Source organism: Chanodichthys erythropterus, chromosome 2, assembly GCF_024489055.1.
Source record: "Chanodichthys erythropterus isolate Z2021 chromosome 2, ASM2448905v1, whole genome shotgun sequence".
Taxonomy (NCBI): Eukaryota; Metazoa; Chordata; class Actinopteri; order Cypriniformes; family Xenocyprididae; genus Chanodichthys; species Chanodichthys erythropterus.
Window position 1 is genome coordinate 13,246,872 of NC_090222.1, and position 22,537 is coordinate 13,269,408.

The 22,537-nt window shown below is 36.5% G+C and overlaps 1 protein-coding gene across 1 annotated transcript; it reads left to right on the forward strand.

Annotated features, from left to right (window-relative positions):
• The first annotated feature begins 1,611 nt into the window (after positions 1-1,611).
• grhl2a (grainyhead-like transcription factor 2a) lies at positions 1,612-19,141 on the forward strand. The gene is made up of 16 exons (XM_067392809.1): positions 1,612-1,756; positions 3,361-3,547; positions 3,664-3,722; positions 3,958-4,306; positions 4,447-4,505; positions 5,634-5,790; positions 6,496-6,607; positions 10,072-10,166; positions 13,871-14,029; positions 14,947-15,031; positions 17,530-17,666; positions 17,891-17,928; positions 18,408-18,484; positions 18,606-18,691; positions 18,851-18,915; positions 19,027-19,141. Exons 1-16 carry the CDS (start codon positions 1,740-1,742, stop codon positions 19,139-19,141), a joined length of 1,797 nt encoding a protein of 598 aa, XP_067248910.1. The 5' UTR covers positions 1,612-1,739.
• The last annotated feature ends 3,396 nt before the right edge of the window (positions 19,142-22,537 follow it).

Sequence of the window (22,537 nt, forward strand, 5' to 3'; positions counted from 1 at the left end):
TATTGAGTAATAGATGGATTGAGAACAATACCATACTAAATAGTTTTGTATTTTCAGGAGGCACTGTTGTTGTAAACTTTTCTGGTTTCTGTAGCAGTAAATTGGGGCGGGCCTTGTTCTCAGGCTCAGGCATGAGATGACATCATGTGAATCAAGTGAGTCAGCAGGGTTAGTCCTGAATTGCTCTCTGATATTTTCCCATCAATTTGCATTTAAGGCCTATGTTATATTTGCAAGTAAGCATATACAAGCGTAAAAGTCTTAAAAGGTAGTGTGTGAGAAATATTTTCTTCATTTGAATGATCTAATAATTAAGACACACAACATGATTATAGTACTGCATATGACATAAGAAGACAACTCTCTCCAGAAGGCATTTATTGGACAGGTGCGACTGGTAAAATGTGTCAATTCAGTGTGTGTGTTTGTGGTGTATAAACTACTGTCACATTTTGCTAACAAAGCAGAATCGTTACCTGTCAGACAGGTAGAAGCTGAAGCGTTTCTCCAGGTCAAAACAGGTTATTTTTCTTTTGAGGCATGCCACGCCTCTTGTGAAATGTCCCATGAAGTGCGATAAGGATGTAGATCAAGGAAAACCTAGTGGTTTATTATTATTATTATTATTATTCATGACAGAACAAGACAAGCAATTTAAAACTATGAAAAACAGACTAATAATAAATGTATTTTTATATGCCTCTCTCTCTAATGTTGGTGAAAAATATGAAATATTTTCAAGTGTCACTCGAGTGTCAGTTTCGGTTCCCATGACTGACAACAGTAGGTTTCACCTCACTTCTAGTCTTGTTGAAGCCTGCTCGTCTATGATCAGTCATGTACATATTACCACTGAAAACACTGAATTTTTAATGTGTTTTTCTCATTAAAAGCATATATGGTACAGAAGCTGAGCCCAGGCCAGGCAAATCCCAGACACCCCAATCCAAGCAAAGAAAGAGCACATTTTGAAGTCTTTAAAACAGAGCCACACCTGTTAATCCAACAGACACTTTTATTTGCAGCCCTAACAAACAAATAGCAGTCTGCTGGTCAACAATAGCTGTATTTGGATAAGCTCAGACAGAGGGCTAAACGTGAACAAACATTCCCTTTCCCAACAAGAACAACTCCGAGTATATTTCATTATACTCGGTTAAAAATAGGCTATAGTAATCTGTCATTGATATGTACAGTACAGACCTCAGAATCTCTCTCCTTGCTGAGCTTCTCCAATCATTCATCTTTTTTTTACTCTGTAAACAAAGCGTATTATATATAGGTTATTTGTTTAACCAACATTTAAACGTTTGTCATAAAACACGCCTCTCGAGTGATATTGCGCAATTAATGAACAAAATGCATGTTTTAACAGTATAGCGTGCAGTTATCTGACACGCCTTCTGTACTATACAGCCAATCGCCATTTCCGAATCAAAGCAGCTGCGTGGGGATTGGCTGGTTCGTCCCCTCCTTCAGGTAATGAGAGCGCACCTTTGCTTGCTCACAATAACAGTCACCTTGAGACTTCCTAGAATTAACACAATTTACCGCTTGATCCTGAATGTTCGGCTGCTCTCCTTTGTGCGGAACAGACGGAGGATGCTGTAATGAGAGTCGGATGCGAGAAGTTGTTTGACCTGTAGTCCGAGTTTTCTTTCAGCCTTTCCCTGCGACTCACCTGCCGCATCTTCACCGACCTGAAAGTCCAGTTTCTCTGTGGGAGCCCCGCGCTGCACATGGCTCAGGAGGAGAAGTAAGTCGCCGATGTAAACACTAATACAATCTATAAGAAACTGCAAACTTAAGTAAATTAAATAGCAAGAAGTTTTTAGTCTAGGGAGTTTAATGACGTCGCATGTGACGTCACGTCAGCGTAGCAGGTTGTTTTGTTTAAAAAAAAAAATGCTTATTTTGTTTCTGCATGCTTTGATACAGTGGCTCTATTATTACATTTACTAAAGATAAGGAAAAAGGAAGAGGCCCAAGAATAGAACCCTGTGGAACTCCCACTATATTTTATTGTTATTCATGTTTAATTATAGAAATATTTGTTTTTATATGTTTATTTAGATGATGAAACTGTATATACATTGCAATTTTGACAGATTGATGGTTTTCCTTTTCCTCTTCTGTTTGTGTTTGTTTGCTGTGGAACAACTATAACGGTGGGCCCGGGCAGGTGTCTTATATTAGCTAACATCCTTGTACAGCCCCTCCCATGCAACCCTTCCTCACTGTAGTATCAATATCCAGCAGGATATAGTCCATTGTCCCACAGAAAAAAAGCAGTTGTGTGGAAAATGTAAAAGGATAGTTCTGGGAATTTCAGTTGTATGATCCAGTCCTTTGTAAACTTCATGAACCCTAAGGTATAGAGAGAGGTGGTATTATTGGGATCAAGCCTGTTGTCCACACCGTTTGTTTGTTTGTTTGTTTGTTTGTTTGCATTATTTTGATAATATTTTGCCTTTTGTCTATACTTCAGATTGTTCGATATATGTATATATGTATATCTTCAATCTTGTATTCTAATAAACTTGGATAAATAACTTTCTTTAAATATACTATACTATCTATCTATCTATCTATCTATCTATCTATCTATCTATCTATCTATCTATCTATCTATCTATCTATCTATCTATATCTATCTATCTATATCTATCTATCTATATCTATCTATATCTATCTATATCTATCTATATATATCTATATATATATATATATATATATATATATATATATAGTAAGGTTATTTTGGTTTGACTGTGTGTGTGTTTCTATATATATATATATATATATATATATATATATATATATATTTGACTGGATATATTTTTACTAGTGGGTGCAGGACACTATAATTCATTTATGTAAGTGAGGATAGCGAAATAAAGAAAACTCTGACATATTATACCCAAAAATTCTTCATACAGTGGACAACCAATAAAACTGATAAAAATTTGGAACCAAAAATTATTCAGACACTTTGACCTGACCATGTTTTTCTTAAGTGTTATTTGACATAATTAAGATATTTTTTTCTGACGCAGTTTAACTTTGAGATCTTGTCATATTTTATTACCATTTTTTTAAACTATAGCGAATAAACTATTAATGAATTAAATGTTCAAGGTGTCTGAATATATCTTGGTTTGACTTTGCCATCACAGGAATAAATTTAATTTTAAAATAATATTTCTGTTTTTACTGTATTTTTGATTAAATAAATGCAGCCTTGGTGAAAAGAGACTTAAAAAAAAAAAACATAAAAAAATTGTAAGGTTTCCAAACTTTTGACAGGTACTGTATGTCATTCTCGTACCCTTTTTAAAATAGCGTGCCTGTATTTTACAGTAAGCGTCTGGTTGTGGTGGTCCCTAATGAGATGAGCATTCCATCCCGCCGATCCTTCACGAGTGAAGATGAGGCATGGAAATCCTACTTGGAGAATCCACTGACCGCTGCCACCAAGGCCATGATGAGCATTAATGGAGATGAGGATAGTGTGGCCGCCCTGGGAATCCTTTATGATTACTATAAGGTCAGAGGTCATCTGTAACACACTACACTTAAGAAGGAAATAAATGTGCCTGTTAGGGGTGTAAATATTTGAAGGCATTGTGTCTGGAACTTATTATACCATCACTTTTCCTTCAGGTTCCTAAAGAGAAGAGGCTCCTACCAGTACCCAGACTTCCAGAAGATCATGAAAAGAGGTCAGTCAAGCATAACAATTTGAGTGAAAGGTTGAATATGATCCATGTTATCCAGCAGTGATCCAAAGACCATCTTGTGCTTTGATATTAGCAAGTAAATAATTTGCTTGCATTTTATTTTTTGAAATCTTGAAGGCCATACATTTCTAGGTTGCTACCAACGAAAAAGAAAATTCCATGTTCCGATTGGAATCATTTGGACTAACCCCTTTGATTTCTGACCTCTTTCTTTCAGCCGGATCGGTCAAGATGGTTTTGAGTCCACGGAGAATCGTCCTCATTTCCTGAAGTCAATTCCAGTCAACCTGTCCTTGAATACGGACATGCACAGTGCAGAAAGTAAACAAGACCTGTTCGATTCAGTGCCGGTTGAGGAGGGTGTCGTGGCCACTGTGAAAGCTGAGGTTTACGCCCAGTCATTCTCCAACCATCACCAGCAGCAGGGGCTTCATTATCAGCGCATGCACTACCACTCGGCTTTGGAGGATTCAGCGAGCGCCAGCCACGACGGATACATGAAGGATGAACAGTGTAGTACACCAGATAGTAGCACCTTTGAGGACTCCTACCCTGAGGAAACTATGGTGAGGTTTCTAACAGTTTATGACAATCACTGGTAATGGTAGCTACAGGTCATTATACATCTCAGGGATAATATGTAATGGGATTTAGACCAGTTTGTTTCTTCAGTACGTTCACATGTCCATCATATCATGTTTTTCAGAAGTACAGGGTTCCCACCACAATAGGCGCTGAAAACTTCCGCCAGGAACATTCAGGGGTGTAAGTACAGCATGCCAAACCCTTAATCTTCATTTACACTACTGAATTTGGGGGTCTGTAAGATCTTATGCTTACCAAGGCTGCATTTATTTGATTAAAATGCAGTAAAAATAGTAATATTATTAAAGCTGCAAGCAGCATTCATCGGGGTTCAAGCTATTAAGACCTTTATGCCATCTATGGTGTTAGGGTGTTAGGCCAACATGAAAACATTTAAGATTTATAGGCTTTTGGGTAAATTTGGAGATGGAGATACATTTCTGAATGATCCTGTTATGGCTATCCAAATTGTAAAGTCCAACAGTTTTTGATAATTATTGACCTAAAAAATCTAGAGAATTTTTCTGCAGCTGTTTTGAGGTTGAGTGAAATACCTAGGACCTTAAAGCAAAGTTATAGAGAATGAGGAGATTTAATATATGCTATGAATATTGTTTTTGTGTGATACATAGCGCCAAGTTTTGTTTTGATCGGCCTCTGTTAACCTGGTGTAACAGTTTCTCAAATTTCATAGGCCAATGGCAGCCATGTTTTTTGAGAGACGCGAAGGTCCTCATAGACATCCATGGCACCTTCAACCAAGATGCTGCATGTCAATTTTCAAGTCAATCGGACTAACGATTGTGTAGTTGTAGCCATTTTCATGTTTTTAACCCTGTTATAGCGCCACCAAGTGGACAATTGCTTTACCATCATGCCAACTTGGGCAAGGACAGTGCATGCCAATTTTCAAGTCAATCAGACTAATTGTTGTGCACATGTAGTGGTTTTCAGGTTTTTTTTTTTTCAATTACAGTGCCACCAAGTGGCCAAATGCTAAATTTTTTTTACTGTGACCTCAGACTGAGCTTGTACACACGTGTACCATGTTTGGTGAAAATATCTCATAGCAATCAAAAGATATAACCATTTTAGTAAAAGGCCAATGCTACTTCAAACGTTTTGGCGCTCAGTTGCGAACCTGATTCGCTTTTAATATATTTTAAAATGTAATTTATTCCTGTGATACAAAGCTGAATTTTTGGTGTAGCACTGAGCATAGCTTTTTTCACAAATATGGACCAACAAAGTGTTTTTTCCTTTCTAAATTTGTTCTGTTCACACAAAAGTATCCCCATCCTCTCCTAGAGAATTGTTCCAGTACAATATAGAAGCGAGTCGCTCTGTGCGCGAGAAGGCCGGCGAGGGGCCCATGATCTATCTGAACAAAGGCCAGTTCTACGGCGTCACTCTCAGTGAGACCGGGGTCAATAAGGGCCTTCGTCATCCCATCAGTAAAGTGCGGGTAAGTTCTGCTATTACCATGAAAGCACTCTTAAAGAAACACTCCACTTTTTTTGAAAATAGGCTCATTTTCCAACTCCCCTAGAGTTAAACATTTGAGTTTTACTGTTTCGAATCCATTCAGCCGATCTCCGGGTCTGGCGGTACCACTTTTAGCATAGTTTAGCATAGTTCATTGAATCTGATTAGACCATTAGCAAGGAACTTTGCTGCCGTACCATGGATGCAGCAGGCCCAATGATATTACACAGCGTCTCTGCGTAATATCATTGCGCCTGCTGCACCGATGGTACGGCAGCAAAGTTCCTTGATTATTACGCCAGATTAGAGTATAGTTCCTAGCCATATCACCTAGAAAATCACAACTTTTAATTTTCCGCCGGTACATGATGTACCTACATGATGTAACTACAGAAGAGTCAAGTTTTAAATAGGAAAAATATCGAAACTCTTTGGTCATATTTGAGCGAGATGCTACTGGTCTCATCAGATTCAATGAACTATGCTAAGCTATGCTAAAAGTGCTGCCGCCAGACCCGGTGATCGGCTGAATGGATTTGAAAACTGTAAAACTCAACTGTTTAACTCTAGGGGAGTTGGAAAATGAGCCTATTTTCAAAAAAAGTGGAGTGTTCCTTTAACCCTGTAGCATATATTTGATATTAAGGACCAGAAACCATTGTAATGTAACTGTTGTCTCTCTCAGAGTGTAGTGATGGTGGTGTTTGGACAGGACAAGTGTCGAGATGAGCAGCTAAAACACTGGAACTACTGGCACACCCGTCAACACACGGCCAAACAGAGAGTCCTTGACATAGGTGAGATTCTGCTTTATGTATATCTTGTACATATGTCTTAAAGCGCCTCAATCTTTTGCCCTCACTCACTGCAAAAACATGATTTTCTGCTTCAGTTTTTGTCAGGTACAAATATCTAAACATTGTTAAATCAAGATACATTTACTTGAGAAGAAAAATGACACAAGATAACAGTCTTGTTGTCAGAAAAAGGAATCAAAATTAAGTGACACTATGCTTAAAACAAGAAATACCCCATCTGCCAGTGGGGTAAGAAAATAAAGTTGTTTTCCCTTTTTAAATTAAAGGATTAGTTCACTTCAGAATTACATTTTCCTGAAAATTTTCTCTCCCCCATGTCATCCGAGATGTTTATGTCTTTCTTTCTTCAGTCAAAAAGAAATTAAGTTTTTTAAGAAAAAAACATTCCAGGATTTTTCTCCATATAGTGTACTTCAATGGGGTACAACAGTTTGAAGGTCCACTTTTTAACCACAAATGCTTGTCTTGCACTGCAATGCGCCACGCATTAAGTAATCACGTTAGAAAGGTCACGTGTGACGTAGGTGTAAGTACTGAGCAAGTGTTTACAAAGTCAAATGCCCTTTACAAAAAAGGAAAAACAACATTGTCGGACGATTTTGAAGTTAAAGGAGTTTTTCGCCCTACCGCGGTACTTCTGTCTACATCACGCGTGACCTTTCCAACATGATTGTGTAATGCGTGGCACATTGTAAGATGAGCATTTGTGGTTAAAATGTATGTAATTTTTAATTTTTTTTAGAAAATGACTGATCATTTTGCTAGATAAGACCCTTATTCCTCATCTGGGATCATGTAGAGCCCTTTGAAGCTGCACTGAAACTGCAATTTGGACCTTCAACCCGTTGTACCCCAGTGAAGTCCACTATATGGGGAAAATCTTGGTAATTTCTTCTCGGTTTTTTTTTCCGTTTTCATCTTGGATGACATGGGGGTGAGCAATTTATCAGGAAATTTTAATTCTGAAGCGGGCGAGTAAATGATGACGGGTGAACTATCTGTTTAAATTTTGCTTCTCAACTTGATTTAAGGATGTTCAGATATTTGCACTGAAACAAGACTGAGGAAGAAATTGTTACTATATCCCAATAGTGTGGATTCCTGTTAAAATGACTGGATTTCACCTGCAATAATTCGCAGAACAACAGTAAATATGACCGTACCTCAAGAATTATACCTACCCGGTGTTTCGGGGTGTGTCTTTGTATGTGTGACTCTGTGTGTGCATCATTATAGGCTATCCTTTTTTCTCTTTTATTCTCTGCGGCTGTATCACTGGGATACAAGATAACTGGAGTCCCCTCCTTTTGTTCATCTTTTTTTCTTCTTCCCAGTTCTTCATTCACAATATTAAAGGTGTATCCTAAAAAAGGGCCTGCAACTTTAGCACAATGCTCAGGGCAAAGTATTCCATCATAAGTCCCAGTTGGGAACCATAAGGACAATGGGGGTCAGGTTAAAGGAAGGGGGGTGTTGACACCTGGGGGGCACTGTGATGGTCTTCTCCGTGGCAGCTGGCAACCTGACGTGGTTTGGGCATGATTTTGGAAGAAAGAAACATGATCTGCTGATCCTGATGTTGTCCTGATTTGAATAACAGTATCCAGGGATTTTTCATAGTGCCTGAGGCTGAAGATCAGGATTTGAATAGGAGCGTTAACCGTTGTGTGTGTGTGTGTGTGTGTGGGGGGGGTTGAATCCTCAGACAAACGGGGGCTTGGGAAAGGGTCCTGCTCTTTTGTAAACGGAAGGCTTGAGTAACATCTGCCGTACATTTAAGCGGAGTTGTATTTACACAGCAGGCAGGTACCATGTCATAGACATGAAGCGTGTAATAGAACGCCCGTGTCTGAGGTCAAAATTCATCTCGCTGTGTTTTTTTTTCTTTAAATGACTCTGAATATAACCTGAAGTGCTCAAATTTGTTTGCAGCTTTGCATACTATATACATATTTTACTCATGGCAAAACAAGAAAATGCTGTCTTTCCCACATTTATCTTGTCTTCATGTTGTTTGAAAATACAGTGGGGTGCAAAAGTCTTTGTGAAAATGTAGTATTTTGCAACTAATATCAGCATAACTATTTGAGAGACAAGCTTAACTTGAAAACTGGCATGAATTTGAGAATGTCTTAGTGTTTAGTCCACGTTATGCTTTAATAAGCATACAAGCATTCAAAATGGCAAAACCTGATGATCATGTTCTCCAGCATGATTTGAGATTTGAGATTGTGCTTCAATGAACTGGACTTTCGCACAAAGGAGTTCAAAAGGTCACAAACTTGATTAGAGACTTAATGATTTTTTTATAATCAACTGTAAATAGATAAATCTATTTTATACTGTACTTATTTTAGTGTATTTTATTCAATTTTTTTATCCAAATAAGATCTTGAATCCCAGATTTACCATGTAACCTCATAAATTTCAAAATAAAAGTTTTTATATTATTTTTCAAAATTTAATTAGATGTTCAATTTATTTTGTTCTTGAATCCCAGCTTTTTTTAAAAAAACAATTATTTAAATGTATATAATTTTATTCATTTTAATGTATATTATTTTTATTCATCTAAATAAGATCTTGAATCTCAGATTTTTTTTATGTGGCTTAAGACGTTTGAACCCCACTGTACACTGTTAAAGGGCTAGTTCACCCAAAAATGAAAATTCTGTCATCACTGCACCCTCATGTTGTTCCATCCAAACCTGTAAGACTTTGATTCATTTTCAGAACACAATTGGAGATCTTTTTTGATGAAATCTGTGATTTCTGTCCCTCCATAAGTCAGCTACATAACTACCACTTCGACGCTTGAAAAAGTTAATAAAGAGATCGTAAAAGTAATCCATATGAATTGAGCTGTTTAGTCTAAATTTTCTGAGAATACTCGATCACTTTATATGATGAACAGATTGAAATTGTTTTATTCACATATAAACACTGACCAGCGAACATAAACAGAAGCTCAAACGAACCTGCTTGATGCACGAGAACAAACCTGGTTCTTCAAACAAACATGCTTGAGCTTCCGTTTATCATAACTGATGTGTGCGTTGATGAATGTTTAAATGTGAATAAAAGCCTAAATTCAATCTGTTCATCATATAAAGCAATCAAGTCTCTTTAGAGAATTTGAACTAAACCGCTCAATTAATATGGATTCATTTTACGATCTATTAACTTTTTTGAAGCGTCAAAGTGTCAGTTGCGTATCTGTCAATAGAGGGAGAGAAATAACTTCATCTGTATTTGTTAATATTTGTGTTCCAAAGATACATCTTATGGGTCTTGGAACAACATGAGAGTGAGTAATTAATGACAGAATTTTAATTTTTGGCTGAACTAACCCTTAAAGAAATTATACTAAAGAAAGATTCCAACTTAAATTTATAAAATGTAACTAATATATTGTTTTCATAAACTCATTTTTCACCCCTCAGCTGACTATAAAGAGAGCTTTAACACCATTGGCAACATTGAGGAAATCGCATACAATGCTGTGTCCTTCACCTGGGATGTCAATGAAGAGGCAAAGGTGAGACTTCAGTTTTGATTCTCAGAGTTTGTTGTGTGTGGGTCAAGCTGAAGTTGTTTGATAACAGCCGCTCAGCCTGAGGAGATTCCATCTCCCTTCTCCTCCTCTTCCATGCAGCATCCTATTCACTGTCAGGAGGATTTTTCCTTCTTAGTTCCAGTGCTTAACAAGCTTACTTTAAGTGCACACTTAAGGGAGGAGGTCCACCCAGGGCTCATGGTCAATATTTGTCTTTTAAAATTGGGCTTTTGAAGTAGCCTGATTTGTAAATGTAATAGCCAGTGGAAGAGGCCCTAATCTTTGGGATTTGTTTTTTTTTTTGTTTTTTTGATTAAAGAAAGATTGCAAAAATATAAACATTTACATGCTTTCAATTTTAAGAGCCAACTGATGATGATTTGATAGTGTAGAAGGATGTTGTAAGATTTCAGTGATACTTTGTATTTGTTCAACCATCATTTGCTCACATGCACCCACATGCACATTCACACAGAGCCCACACTATAAAGATTTGTTGTGAAAGATTTGTCCGTGTAAGCGTTTGCTAACGGATTCCTGTAAGAATTGATCACGTGGCCCTGAGAAAGCAAGTAGTTCTCATAACATTGAACAACAAGCTCTTCTATGAAACAACAGCTACAGGCACAGACATGAAAGGACGGGAGACCGTCAGTGGGAAACTATTTTCGCCTCGGGCTGAAGGATTCGCTAGCTTTCATCTTTCAACAGTCGTTTTTCCAGTGTCTCTTGATGTATTGGCATAAAACAGGTTACAGTTGGGAATATTTCAAATCAATTTAGTTTTTCTTACTATTTGAATAAACCGCAGACAGGCACACAATGTAAGAGTGGTTATGTGGTTTTGTTTAGAGTCGCCATTTAGAGATTTAGTTTTAAGATTTAACATTCAACAGAGAAGATTTATTCTTCCATATTAAAGGTCACAACCGATAAAAGGTTTTGTCTGCAAAGAAGCTGGATAGATGTTTTTCAGATTAGAGATAGACTACCGCAAAAAAGATTTTCCAAGGAAAATTCTTTAATTTACAGAGCCGTAGTTACACATTACTACATGTACTTACTATAGTAATAACCCTAAACCAAACCCTGACCCTAACTGTAACTCTATAGTAAGTACATGTAGTTAAGGGTGCCGTAGAACGTCTTTTCAGAAGGTGTAATATAAGTCTAATTTGTCCCCTGAATGTGTCTGTGAAGTTTCAGCTCAAAATACCCCATAGATTTCTTTTTTATAAATTTTTTTAACTGCCTATTTTGGGGTATCATTAATTATGCATCGATTCAGGCTGCGGCCCCTTTAAATCTCTCGCTCCCTGCCCTCCCGAGCTCTCGACTATAAGTGCAGTTATACAGTGCATAAACAAAGTTCACACAGCTAATATAACCCTCAAATGGATCTTTACAAGATATTCGTCATTCATGATCATGTGAGTATAGTATTTATTTGGATATTTACATTTGATTCTGATTGAGTTTGATAGTGATCTGTGGCTAATCGGCTAATGCTACACTGTTGGAGACAAGTGTATAAAGAATGAAGTTGTTTATGAATTATACAGACTGCAAGTGTTAAAAATGAAAATAGCGACGGCTCTTGTCTCCGTGAATACAGTAAGAAACGATGGTAACTTTAACCACATTTAACAGTACATTAGCAACATGCTAACGAAACATTTAGAAAGACAATTTACAAATATCACTAAAAATATCATGATATCATGTCAGTTATTATTGCTCCATCTGCCATTTTTCGGTATTGTTCTTGCTTGCTTACCTAGTCTGATGATTCAGCTGTGAACATCCAGACGTTATTACTGGCTGCCCTTGTGTAATGCTTGAACATGGGCTGGCATATGCAAATATTGGGGGTGTACATATTAATGATCCCGACTGTTACGTAACAGTCGGTGTTATGTTGAGATTCGCCTGTTTTCTGGAGGTCTTTTAAACAAATGAGATTTATATAAGAAGGAAGAAACAATGTAGTTTGAAACTCAACATATGTCTTTTCCATGTACTGAACTCTTGTTATTTAACTATGCCAAGGTAAATTCAATTTTTGTTTCTAGGGCACCTTTAATTAATAGTACACATTACTTATTTGAGTAATTACAATGTAACTACGGAACTGTAAAATAAAGTGTAACCGAAAACTCAAATTTTTTTGTAAAATCCGGGAGGCAGTCCCATAACAGCTTTTTATTCAGGACTAGTCTACTAATCAGACCATCTGTAAAGTGTGAAGCTGAGGTGTAATTTCACTGCCACCTCTAACATGCTTTCTGAACATATGTCTGCCATTGGTCAAACAGATAGTCCCACCCCCTAAAATAATGCCATTGGTTGAACCAGTGCGCATCTTTGCAGCTTTTATAAGCATTTCACGCATGTGTGAAAACGATGTGTTAAGTTAAAAAGAGGTTAAGGGATGATTTTTTTTTGTACATATGTGCAAGGTGGGCATATTCACTAGCACTTCATTCAAAAGAAGTTTTAAAAACATGCAGTGGGAAAAATGGATGACACAAAAATGGGACAAATGAGACATGTTTTTTAAAAGTTAAACTTCTGCCACGTTTAGAGACACTGTCAAAGATGCAAGACTTGAGCACAACAGTCAAAAACATCCGTCTAGCATATTTACAGAAAAACAATGGAAAAGAAGCAAAAAAGGGACGGCCCCTTACTGCGCTGTTTTCTAGTTTTTAAAGGGTTTGTTCACTCAAAAAATAATTTTTTGTCATTAATTTCTCACCCTCATGTTGTTCCACACCCGTAACACCTTCATTCACTGGTTCAAAACAAATTAAGATATTTTTGATGATATCCGAAAGGTTTCTGATTTCCCTTTACACAGCAATATCAATATCAAGGCCCAAAAAGTTAGTAAAGACGCTGTTAAAATAGTCCATGGGACTACAGTAGTTTAACCTCAATGTTATGAAGCGATGAGAATACATTTTGTGTGCAAAAACAAACAAAAATAATGACTTTATTCAACAATTTCTTATCTTCTATGTCAGTCTCCTACACAGTAAATGGTACTTCCAGGTTCTACGTCAGAATGCCGACTTAATATTGGCCGGCTCCTGCATCCGCATCACATGTATGCGTCTTGCTGCTCACGTGTTCAGCGACGTAGAAACTGGAAACACTGCAAAGTATTCTCGTCACTTCATAACATTAAGATTGAACCACTGTAGTCACATGGACTATTTTAACAATGTTTTTACTACCTTTCTGGGCCTTAAATTTTGGAATGACATTGCTGTGAGGGAGATCAGAAATCTTTCGGATTTCATCAAAAATATCTTAATTTGTGTTCTGAAGATGAACAAAGGTCTTACAGTTTTGGAACGACATGTGACTAATTAAAGAATTTTTTTTTTTGGGTGAACTAACCCTTAAATGTACCAACATATTCTGTGTGAACAGCCCCTTACTGCACTTGTTTTCCTTTTTTTTTTTTTTTAAATGCGCAAATGTTTTCAGTGCACTGTTTTCTAGTTTTTACATGTAAAAATGCAAATATTCCCCTAATAGTGGAGCAGCTTGGTGTGGAATAACTGGCCCCTGGCTCTCCTGTCTTAAGATATGACCTGATTGCTTGGCCATACGTGACCTTTTCCAAGCTCAGAAATGCATGTTTTGTCAAGCAGATTTTTGCATCTTATTTTTTCCAGGTTTTCATTACGGTGAACTGCCTGAGCACAGATTTCTCCTCACAGAAGGGAGTCAAAGGTCTTCCACTTATGATCCAGATTGACACCTACAGTTATAATAACAGGAGTAACAGACCCATCCACAGAGCCTACGCACAGATCAAGGTCTTCTGTGACAAGGTTGGTGCTGCGTCAATGTGATTATTGTTGGTCATATATCTGCATTTGAATAACAGACCTCAGTCATTTTAGTGGCAGTGACAGTGGCAATTTCCTATGTTTGCCATTGTCATTTCCTGTAGTGGCTGTAATTATGCAACCAACATGTAGAGTAGATATACTACATTAAATATATAGTGAATAAATCGCAAGCTAACCTTACATGGATAGACTACCCTATATATCATTCACTTTCCTAACCAATCCTAAACTACTTCTTTTCACTTAATAGTAAGTAGTGGTGTTTTCAGATAATTTACTAATAACTATATTTATATATATTGAACATTTTATAACACAACTCTGCATAGTGTAAGGGTCTTAATTTAATTTAATATTTTTACTTTTTCTTTCTACTAAGAGGATTCTGAAAGAAAATGCCCAGAGTCTACTGTTAATACTGTAACAAACGCTACTTTCACATGCATCTGACTGACCGATAAACCACACGCTAATGTTGTTAATGTTGTGGCTATTTCTGCAAACAGTTTGCTTCACACATTCAGTTTATCACTTTATCATTCAAAAGATCTGTGCGCATACATTTTAGACACTAACATTAAGTTCTTGCTTCGTCCATGCAAGAAATGCATGTCACTGAATGATTGGGGTTTTCTAGCATATTTACTTAAACTGCTCAGGTAATGTCAATGGCATGACTCAAATCAGGGCTGGCTAAAATTACAATTTAAAATCAGAATTTGGAATTACATTTGGAGATACTGATTCAGCACACTATTATTAAGCTCCAGTGAGTGGCAAAGCATGTTTAACTCTTTAATGCAAGTGCCAGGAGCTGAGCTGTTAGCCAGCTCGCTCTTGTTGCTCTGGCAGCCCTGAGCAACATTAACAGCCAGTATGATCACACTTCTTTACAGGGAGCTGAGCGAAAAATTCGTGATGAGGAGAAAAAGCAGCTCCGGAAGAAGGTCAAAGGTCAGACTGTTGGCCAGGGCCATGATGGTGAGAGTTCTGTCAATCAACCAAACATTCATTTATGCAAACCTGAACATGTGGTGCCATTATCCTTAGATGCTGTATCAATGAATCATACATTTTTAATTAGGTGATGGATAAAATGCACTTCAGTCATGACAACTCTCAGGATAGTTGAACAACATTTTTTTATTAATGTATTTAATAGATTGTACATTGGTTTGGTCTTGGCAGGTTAGATCTGCTACCCTGCTGCTATTGCAGAGCAACAGAGTATGACTTGCTTTTGATAAATTAATTGTGTTTATGATTTAGCAAATAGAGGGAAAAAATTGTAAATTGTGCGCACAATTTTGCAAATCGAGGGAGCGAAATGGTAAATCGTACACATGATTTAGAACAAAATAGTAAATTGTGTGCACGATTTAGCAAATCGAGGGAACTAAATAGTTAATTGTGCGCACGATTTAGCAAATCGAGGGGAACTAAATAGTTTGTGCGCATGATTTAGCAAATCGAGGGAACTAAATAGTAAATCGTGGGCACGATTTAGCAAATCGAGGGAATTAAATAGTTAATTGTGTGCACGATTTAGTAAATCGAGGGAACTAAATGGTAAATCTACATAACAAATAGGGAACTAAATAACAAATCGAGGGAACAAAATAGTTTGTGCGCACGATTTAGCAAATTGAGGGAACAAAATAGTAAATTGTGTGCACAATCGATTTTGTTCCCTCGATTTGTTATTTAGTTCCCTATTTGTTATTTAGATTTACCATTTAGTTCCCTCGATTTACTAAATCGTGCACACAATTAACTATTTAATTCCCTCGATTTGCTAAATCGTGCCCACGATTTACTATTTAGTTCCCTCGATTTGCTAAATCATGCGCACAAACTATTTAGTTCCCCTCGATTTGCTAAATCGTGCGCACAATTAACTATTTAATTCCCTCGATTTGCTAAATCGTGCCCACGATTTACTATTTAGTTCCCTCGATTTGCTAAATCATGCGCACAAACTATTTAGTTCCCCTCGATTTGCTAAATCGTGCGCACAATTAACTATTTAATTCCCTCGATTTGCTAAATCGTTTAAATTGTGCACACGATTTAGCAAATCGAGGGAACGAAATAGTAAATCGTGGGCACAATTTAGCAAATCAAGGGAACGAAATAGTAAATTGTCCACATAATTAGGAACAAAATAGTAAATCGTGGGCATGATTTAGCAAATCGAGGGAACAAAATAGTAAATCGTGCACACGATTTAGCAAATCGAGAGAATGAAATAGTAAATCATCCATATGATTTAGAACAAAATTGTAAATCGTGGGCACGATTTAGCAAATTGAGGGAACAAAATAGTAAATCTAAATAACAAATAGGGAACTAAATAACAAATCGATGGAATGAAATAGTTTGTGCTCGCGATTTAGCAAATCGAGGGAACTAAATAGTAAATTGTCCACATAATTTAGAACGAAATAGTAAATCGTGGGCACAATTTAGCAAATCAAGGGAACGAAATAGTAAATCGTGGGCACAATTTAGCAAATCAAGGGAACGAAATAGTAAATCGTGGGCACAATTTAGCAAATCAAGGGAACGAAATAGTAAATCGTGGGCACAATTTAGCAAATCAAGGGAACGAAATAGTAAATTGTCCACATAATTAGGAACAAAATAGTAAATCGTGGGCACAATTTAGCAAATCAAGGGAACGAAATAGTAAATCGTGGGCACAATTTAGCAAATCAAGGGAACGAAATAGTAAATCGTGGGCACAATTTAGCAAATCAAGGGAACGAAATAGTAAATTGTCCACATAATTAGGAACAAAATAGTAAATCGTGGGCACAATTTAGCAAATCAAGGGAACGAAATAGTAAATCGTGGGCACAATTTAGCAAATCGAGGGAACGAAATAGTAAATCGTGGGCACAATTTAGCAAATCAAGGGAACGAAATAGTAAATTGTCCACATAATTAGGAACAAAATAGTAAATCGTGGGCACAATTTAGCAAATCAAGGGAACGAAATAGTAAATTGTCCACATAATTAGGAACAAAATAGTAAATCGTGGGCACAATTTAGCAAATCAAGGGAACGAAATAGTAAATTGTCCACATAATTAGGAACAAAATAGTAAATCGTGGGCATGATTTAGCAAATCGAGGGAACAAAATAGTAAATTGTCCACATAATTTAGCAAATCGAGGGAACGAAATAGTAAATCATCCACATGATTTAGAACGAAATACTAAATCGTGGGCACGGTTTAGCAAATCGAGGGAACGAATTAGTAAACTGTGCGCACTATTTAGAGTTTCATGGCTGAACTATTCATATAGTTTGCACTACAGGTTTTCACCTAATATGTGACAACTTTTTTTTTTTGTCATATACTTATTCATCACAAAATGTCTATGACCTTTTTTTTGTCCCTGGTGTCTCATGAATATATGTTTCTACTTGTTGATTTTTGTCTTGAGTCATTGTTTTTCTTTCACCCTGTTAGGTAAGAGAGGGAGTTTTGCCACCTTACCTCAAAAAAAGCCAGATATCACACTTTTCAAAACTATGACAGACTTGGAGTCCCAGCCTGTCCTCTTCATCCCCGATGTCCATTTGAACAACCTCCAGAGAGCCGGTCAGGTGAGGAGGAATGATCAATGCAGTGCTTAAAGTGATACTAAAGTGGTTTCAGTACTGAATTGCTGGGTATTGATGTGGAATACTAAGAAGTAATTATTAAGGTGTAGTCTCTAAGTAGTTAATAGTGACTTATAGGATATTTTGAAAGCGCTGTCATTGTTATGTAGAGCGTGTGCAGTTTTACTGTAAGTCACTATAATGTTTCGTACTCTCTTTGTGTATAGGTGTTCAGCTTTGGTGTTGAAGAAATGGAGAATGAAGGGTCAGTGTGAGTACTGTGAATGTTCTTGTTTAATCTAATTGTATTGGGTTTTAGGAATGCAAGATATGGCTTTACCATACTGGGTCTCTGCTGAGATTTTTAAAATGTTTGGTTATGTCATCTAACTCATTACATAAATTTAATTTTAAAAACACTAATAGAAATTTTTAATGTAGTCTTTAGCCACTCTCAAAATTAATGTCTGTTTTTCATACTGTACATTATAATGTCATGCCTACGTTTGCTTTTAGATTTTAGCCACTTATTAGTTTTTGACAATAATAACATGAAAATATAATTTTATATATATATATATATATATATAATATACTATTTGTATTATTAAGCTCAGCAAACATCAAACCAGTCGAATCAATCCAGTGTTTTTCAAATGTATCTTCATTTATTTCTTGCGGTAATAACTGTAACATTGAAAGGCAATGTCACAGAAGTATAAAAATGATCCGTTTCTCATGCAGGGTGGCCATGAAAAGATCATTCCGGTCAGAGGATGATGTTTCTCCGCCCGCCAAATACAGCAGAGAGGACAAGAGAGGTATGAATTACTGCATAGGTGTGAGATTTACATGTCAAGGCAATAGAATATGTCCCATTCTTCTATATTAATGCTTATTGAAATTCATTTATATACATATCTGTACATGATGTTTCTGCAGTCCTGCTGTATGTGAGGAGAGAAGCTGATGAAGTTTTTGATGCACTGATGCTGAGATCTCCAACACTGAAAAGTTTACTCGAAGCAGTAAGTACATGATTCAAGATTTGAACAGGAAGAAAGTATTACACTGCATTTGGTAGCAGGTCAAATTACTTTCCATAGAATACAACAGAGTTGGAAATAAGCTGCCATTCACAGAGGATTTTCTGTTCAAGCTGCTGTTTATCCTTTTTTCTCCTGAAGATATCAGGCAAATATTCTGTTCCTGTGGAGAAGATGACTAAAATCTACAAGAAAAGCAAGAAAGGGTAAGTAAACATTTACCTGCATAAAATTCATCCTCTCAACTTGCTATAAAAGCACAAATATATGTTTTTGTTTCATTTTGAATTATTTATTGTATCTCATTCAACCACTAGTATCCTGGTCAACATGGACGACAACATCATTGAGCACTACTGCAACGAGGACACGTTTATCCTGGCCATTGACAATCAGGCGGACTGTTTCCGGGTCACTCTCACTGAAATTTAAATGCTAGTGCCTCAATAACATTCTGGTTCTACTGGGAGGACTTAATTGGGACCCTGAAGCAGCACACAATTCATTCAGTTCTTCAGTACTCGTGTTTGGTTCTTATGATGACCTCTGAAAACGTCTTCGGAAGTCGTTGACTTGGGAATGCACTTCAGTGGACCTGCTACAGCTTAAATTGCTTTAATAAAAGTTATGATGGACAGTCTGAACAACACATAAAATGCTCTTCCAAAGCACTATAATATGCCTGTCAAGTTTAAAGCCTTTTTTTTTTCTTTGTGCTGTCTCCCCCTTGTGGCTAACAGTGTGAAGCCCTAAAAAAGCATGGATCAGTGCTTCGATGATATTTGAACATTTAAAGGATCTTTATCATTCGAGGAAAACATATTGTGTCGTAAATTATATCCACAACAAAGCCATGAATACACTCTGCTCTTCATCTTAAGTGTTGCATGGATGCATGTATAATTTACCCATATTTCTCATTGTGTTGTATGTTGATGTTTTGATGTCTTTTTAAAAACATACCTGTACATATTTTTTATGGTTGTATTTTATCAGTTGAATAAACAAGTCCAGAGTATCTTCACAGTTGTACATTCACATATTTGATTAAACTGTTTGACAAATTGAAGTTTAGTCACATTTACTATCTTTCTGGGCCTTCAAAGTGGTAGTTGCATAGGCTGTCTATGGAGGGACAGTTTTGGAACGCCATGAGGGTGAGTAATTACTGACAGAATTTTCATTTTTGGGTGAACTAACCCTTTAAATGTCTTAAGAATTAATCATGTTTTGTAGTTTATAACATTACAGTATTTTATCTGTTTTATTATTTGTATGAAATTTGCATGAAATATATATATTGCTTTTGCTAAACAGCAGTTAAATGTTTGTTTTGATATAGTCTATAGTGTGTGTTCAGGAAAAAACACTTTAGGCAGAAGAGAACTGAATTTAAAAGCAACAATCAAATCACATTTTAATATGAAAACACCCTTTGATTCTTATTTGTTTCCCAGGCTTTAGGTGTGTGTATAATTATGCAGGCACATGATGTCTCCATGTGTGTATGTTCAGTCTTTAACCCTTGGGGGATTTGCTTGTTTGGAGTCTGATTACCTCTGATTCCTGTTGCAGTGTTTTCCAATCACAAACAATATGAATATTTAAACGTTTAAGCAGCGTCTGACAAGCTCCAAAACTGGTTTCTGGTGTTTTCTGAGAAACATGCAGGTCATATACAGAGGTATAAAGTATTTGAGTAAATGTTGGCTATACTTGTACTGAGTATTAAAGATATTGGCAACTTTTACTCTCTACTTGACTACATTTTTGAACAAGAAAATGTACTTTTTACCCTACTACAGATGTGATGAGTAATACAATTACATATTACATTTTTCATGACACCTAACTTTTTCTGCAGCAGTTTGTTTCTGATATAATGAAGCGATATCGCCATCTAAGTGCATTGAAGGTACTACATCTTGTGCGTTTTGCCTTTACTCCCCCAAAACTTGTCAACAAGGATATTTTACGTGAATGCGAGTGCATTAGAAGGTAGCTCCTGATCGCAGGTGTAAGGTAAGGAAATGACTGCAGCTGGTGATGAGGCTCAAACCAGCACATACAGTAGACTTTGACTATTTAAATTTTACTTAACATTGTTTTATTTATCTGCTATATTGACATGACCTTTTTGAAGGATATTGGTTTACTTGTGGCCTTTTTGTGCACTTGAGCTTAACTGAGACTTGAGAGTTTGCAGACATTTGTTGTGTCGACCTTGATTTATTGCAATAATAGGTGTTTAGTTTTATTTCGATTTTAGAAAATAAACTTGATTTCTCATCTTACAAATCATTTTTTTCTTATTTTCACTGGCATGTCTCTCAGGTGTTGAGGATTAGTGGATCTCTGAACCTACATTCAGTGTGAGTAAAATGCTGTTAAAATCAGATACTCTAAGACTTTTACTCAAGTCGTATTGCTTGTAACTTGTAGTGGAGTCATTTTCGATGTAAGGTATCTGTACTTTTACTCAAGTATAGTTTTCAGGTACTCTTTACACCTCAGGTCATATATAGCTACTATGACCCGGAGCTTAGAAGTACTATGGTAAAGTGAAGAAAAAAACAACAACCTAATTTTGATTCCTGGTAAATCTTTAAAGGGTTAGTTCACCCAAAATGAAAATTCTGTCATTCATTACTCACCCTCATGCCGTTCCACACCCGTAAGACCTTCGTTAATCTTCGGAACACAAATTAAGATATTTTTGTTGAAATCCGATGGCTCCATGAGGCCTCCATAGGGAGCAATGACATTTCCTCTCTCAAGATCCATTAATGTACTAAAAACAGATTTAAATCAGTTCATGTGGGTACAGTGGTTCAATATTACTATTATAAAGCGACGAGAATATTTTTGGTGCACCAAAAAAAACGACTTATTTAGTGATGGCCAATTTCAAAGCACTGCTTCAGGAAGCTTCGGAGCATAATGAATCAGTGTGTCGAATCTGCTTTTCGGAGAGCCAAAGTCACGTGATTTCAGCAGTTTAGCGGTTTGACACGCAATCCGAATCACTGATTCGATACACTGATTAATTTGTGCTCTGATGCTTCCTGAAGCAGTGTTTTGAAATCGGCCATCACTATGTAAGTCGTTATTTTGTTTTTTTTTGGCACCAAAAATATTCTCGTCGCTTTATAATATTAATATTGAACCACTGTACTCACATGAACTGATTTAAATATGTTTTTAGTACATTAATGGATCTTGAGAGAGGAAATGTCATTGCTCCCTATGGAGGCCTCACTGAGCCACCGGATTTCAACTAAAATATCTTCATGTGTTTTGAAGATGAACGAAAGTCTTACGGGTGTGGAACAGTATGAGGGTGAGTAATAAATGACATTATTTTCATTGTTGGGTGAACTAACCCTTTAACTCAGTTTTCTTACATATTAATCTGATCAGCCACTCTTCCAATAAGCTTTCCTGTTTTTATTTTTAGCTTTCCTCTCTTCACTGGGTTATTGTAGACTAATTTCTCTGTGTTAAAAAGTTAAATATGAATACAATTTAGAATTTATTTTAGCCAATAGGCCTAGTTGTTGATATTTTGTACATCTATCTAGCCTATCTATCTATCTATGACATAGGCTACATTGTAAATAAGTACGTTACAATAGATACAAAAGTGCAGTAGCCTATCTTCCTACATTTGTGCAAGGGTATATGCCTATACATTTAATATAAGGCCTATAAGTAATATCTCACACACAAATAATAATAAACAAAAAGCGTTACAATTTACATTGCGACTAAACTGAAAAGTTTACTCTTATTTTGAACCTGCCAATGAGGAAGACCTTGATCAAAAGT

Bases quoted from the DNA above. Each gene is read 5' to 3' on its own strand.
- grhl2a (XM_067392809.1), top strand. The intron at 3,723-3,957 runs GTCAGTCAAGCA...TCTTTCTTTCAG, and splicing joins CCAGAAGATCATGAAAAGAG to CCGGATCGGTCAAGATGGTT. The intron at 14,030-14,946 runs GTTGGTGCTGCG...ACTTCTTTACAG, and splicing joins TCAAGGTCTTCTGTGACAAG to GGAGCTGAGCGAAAAATTCG.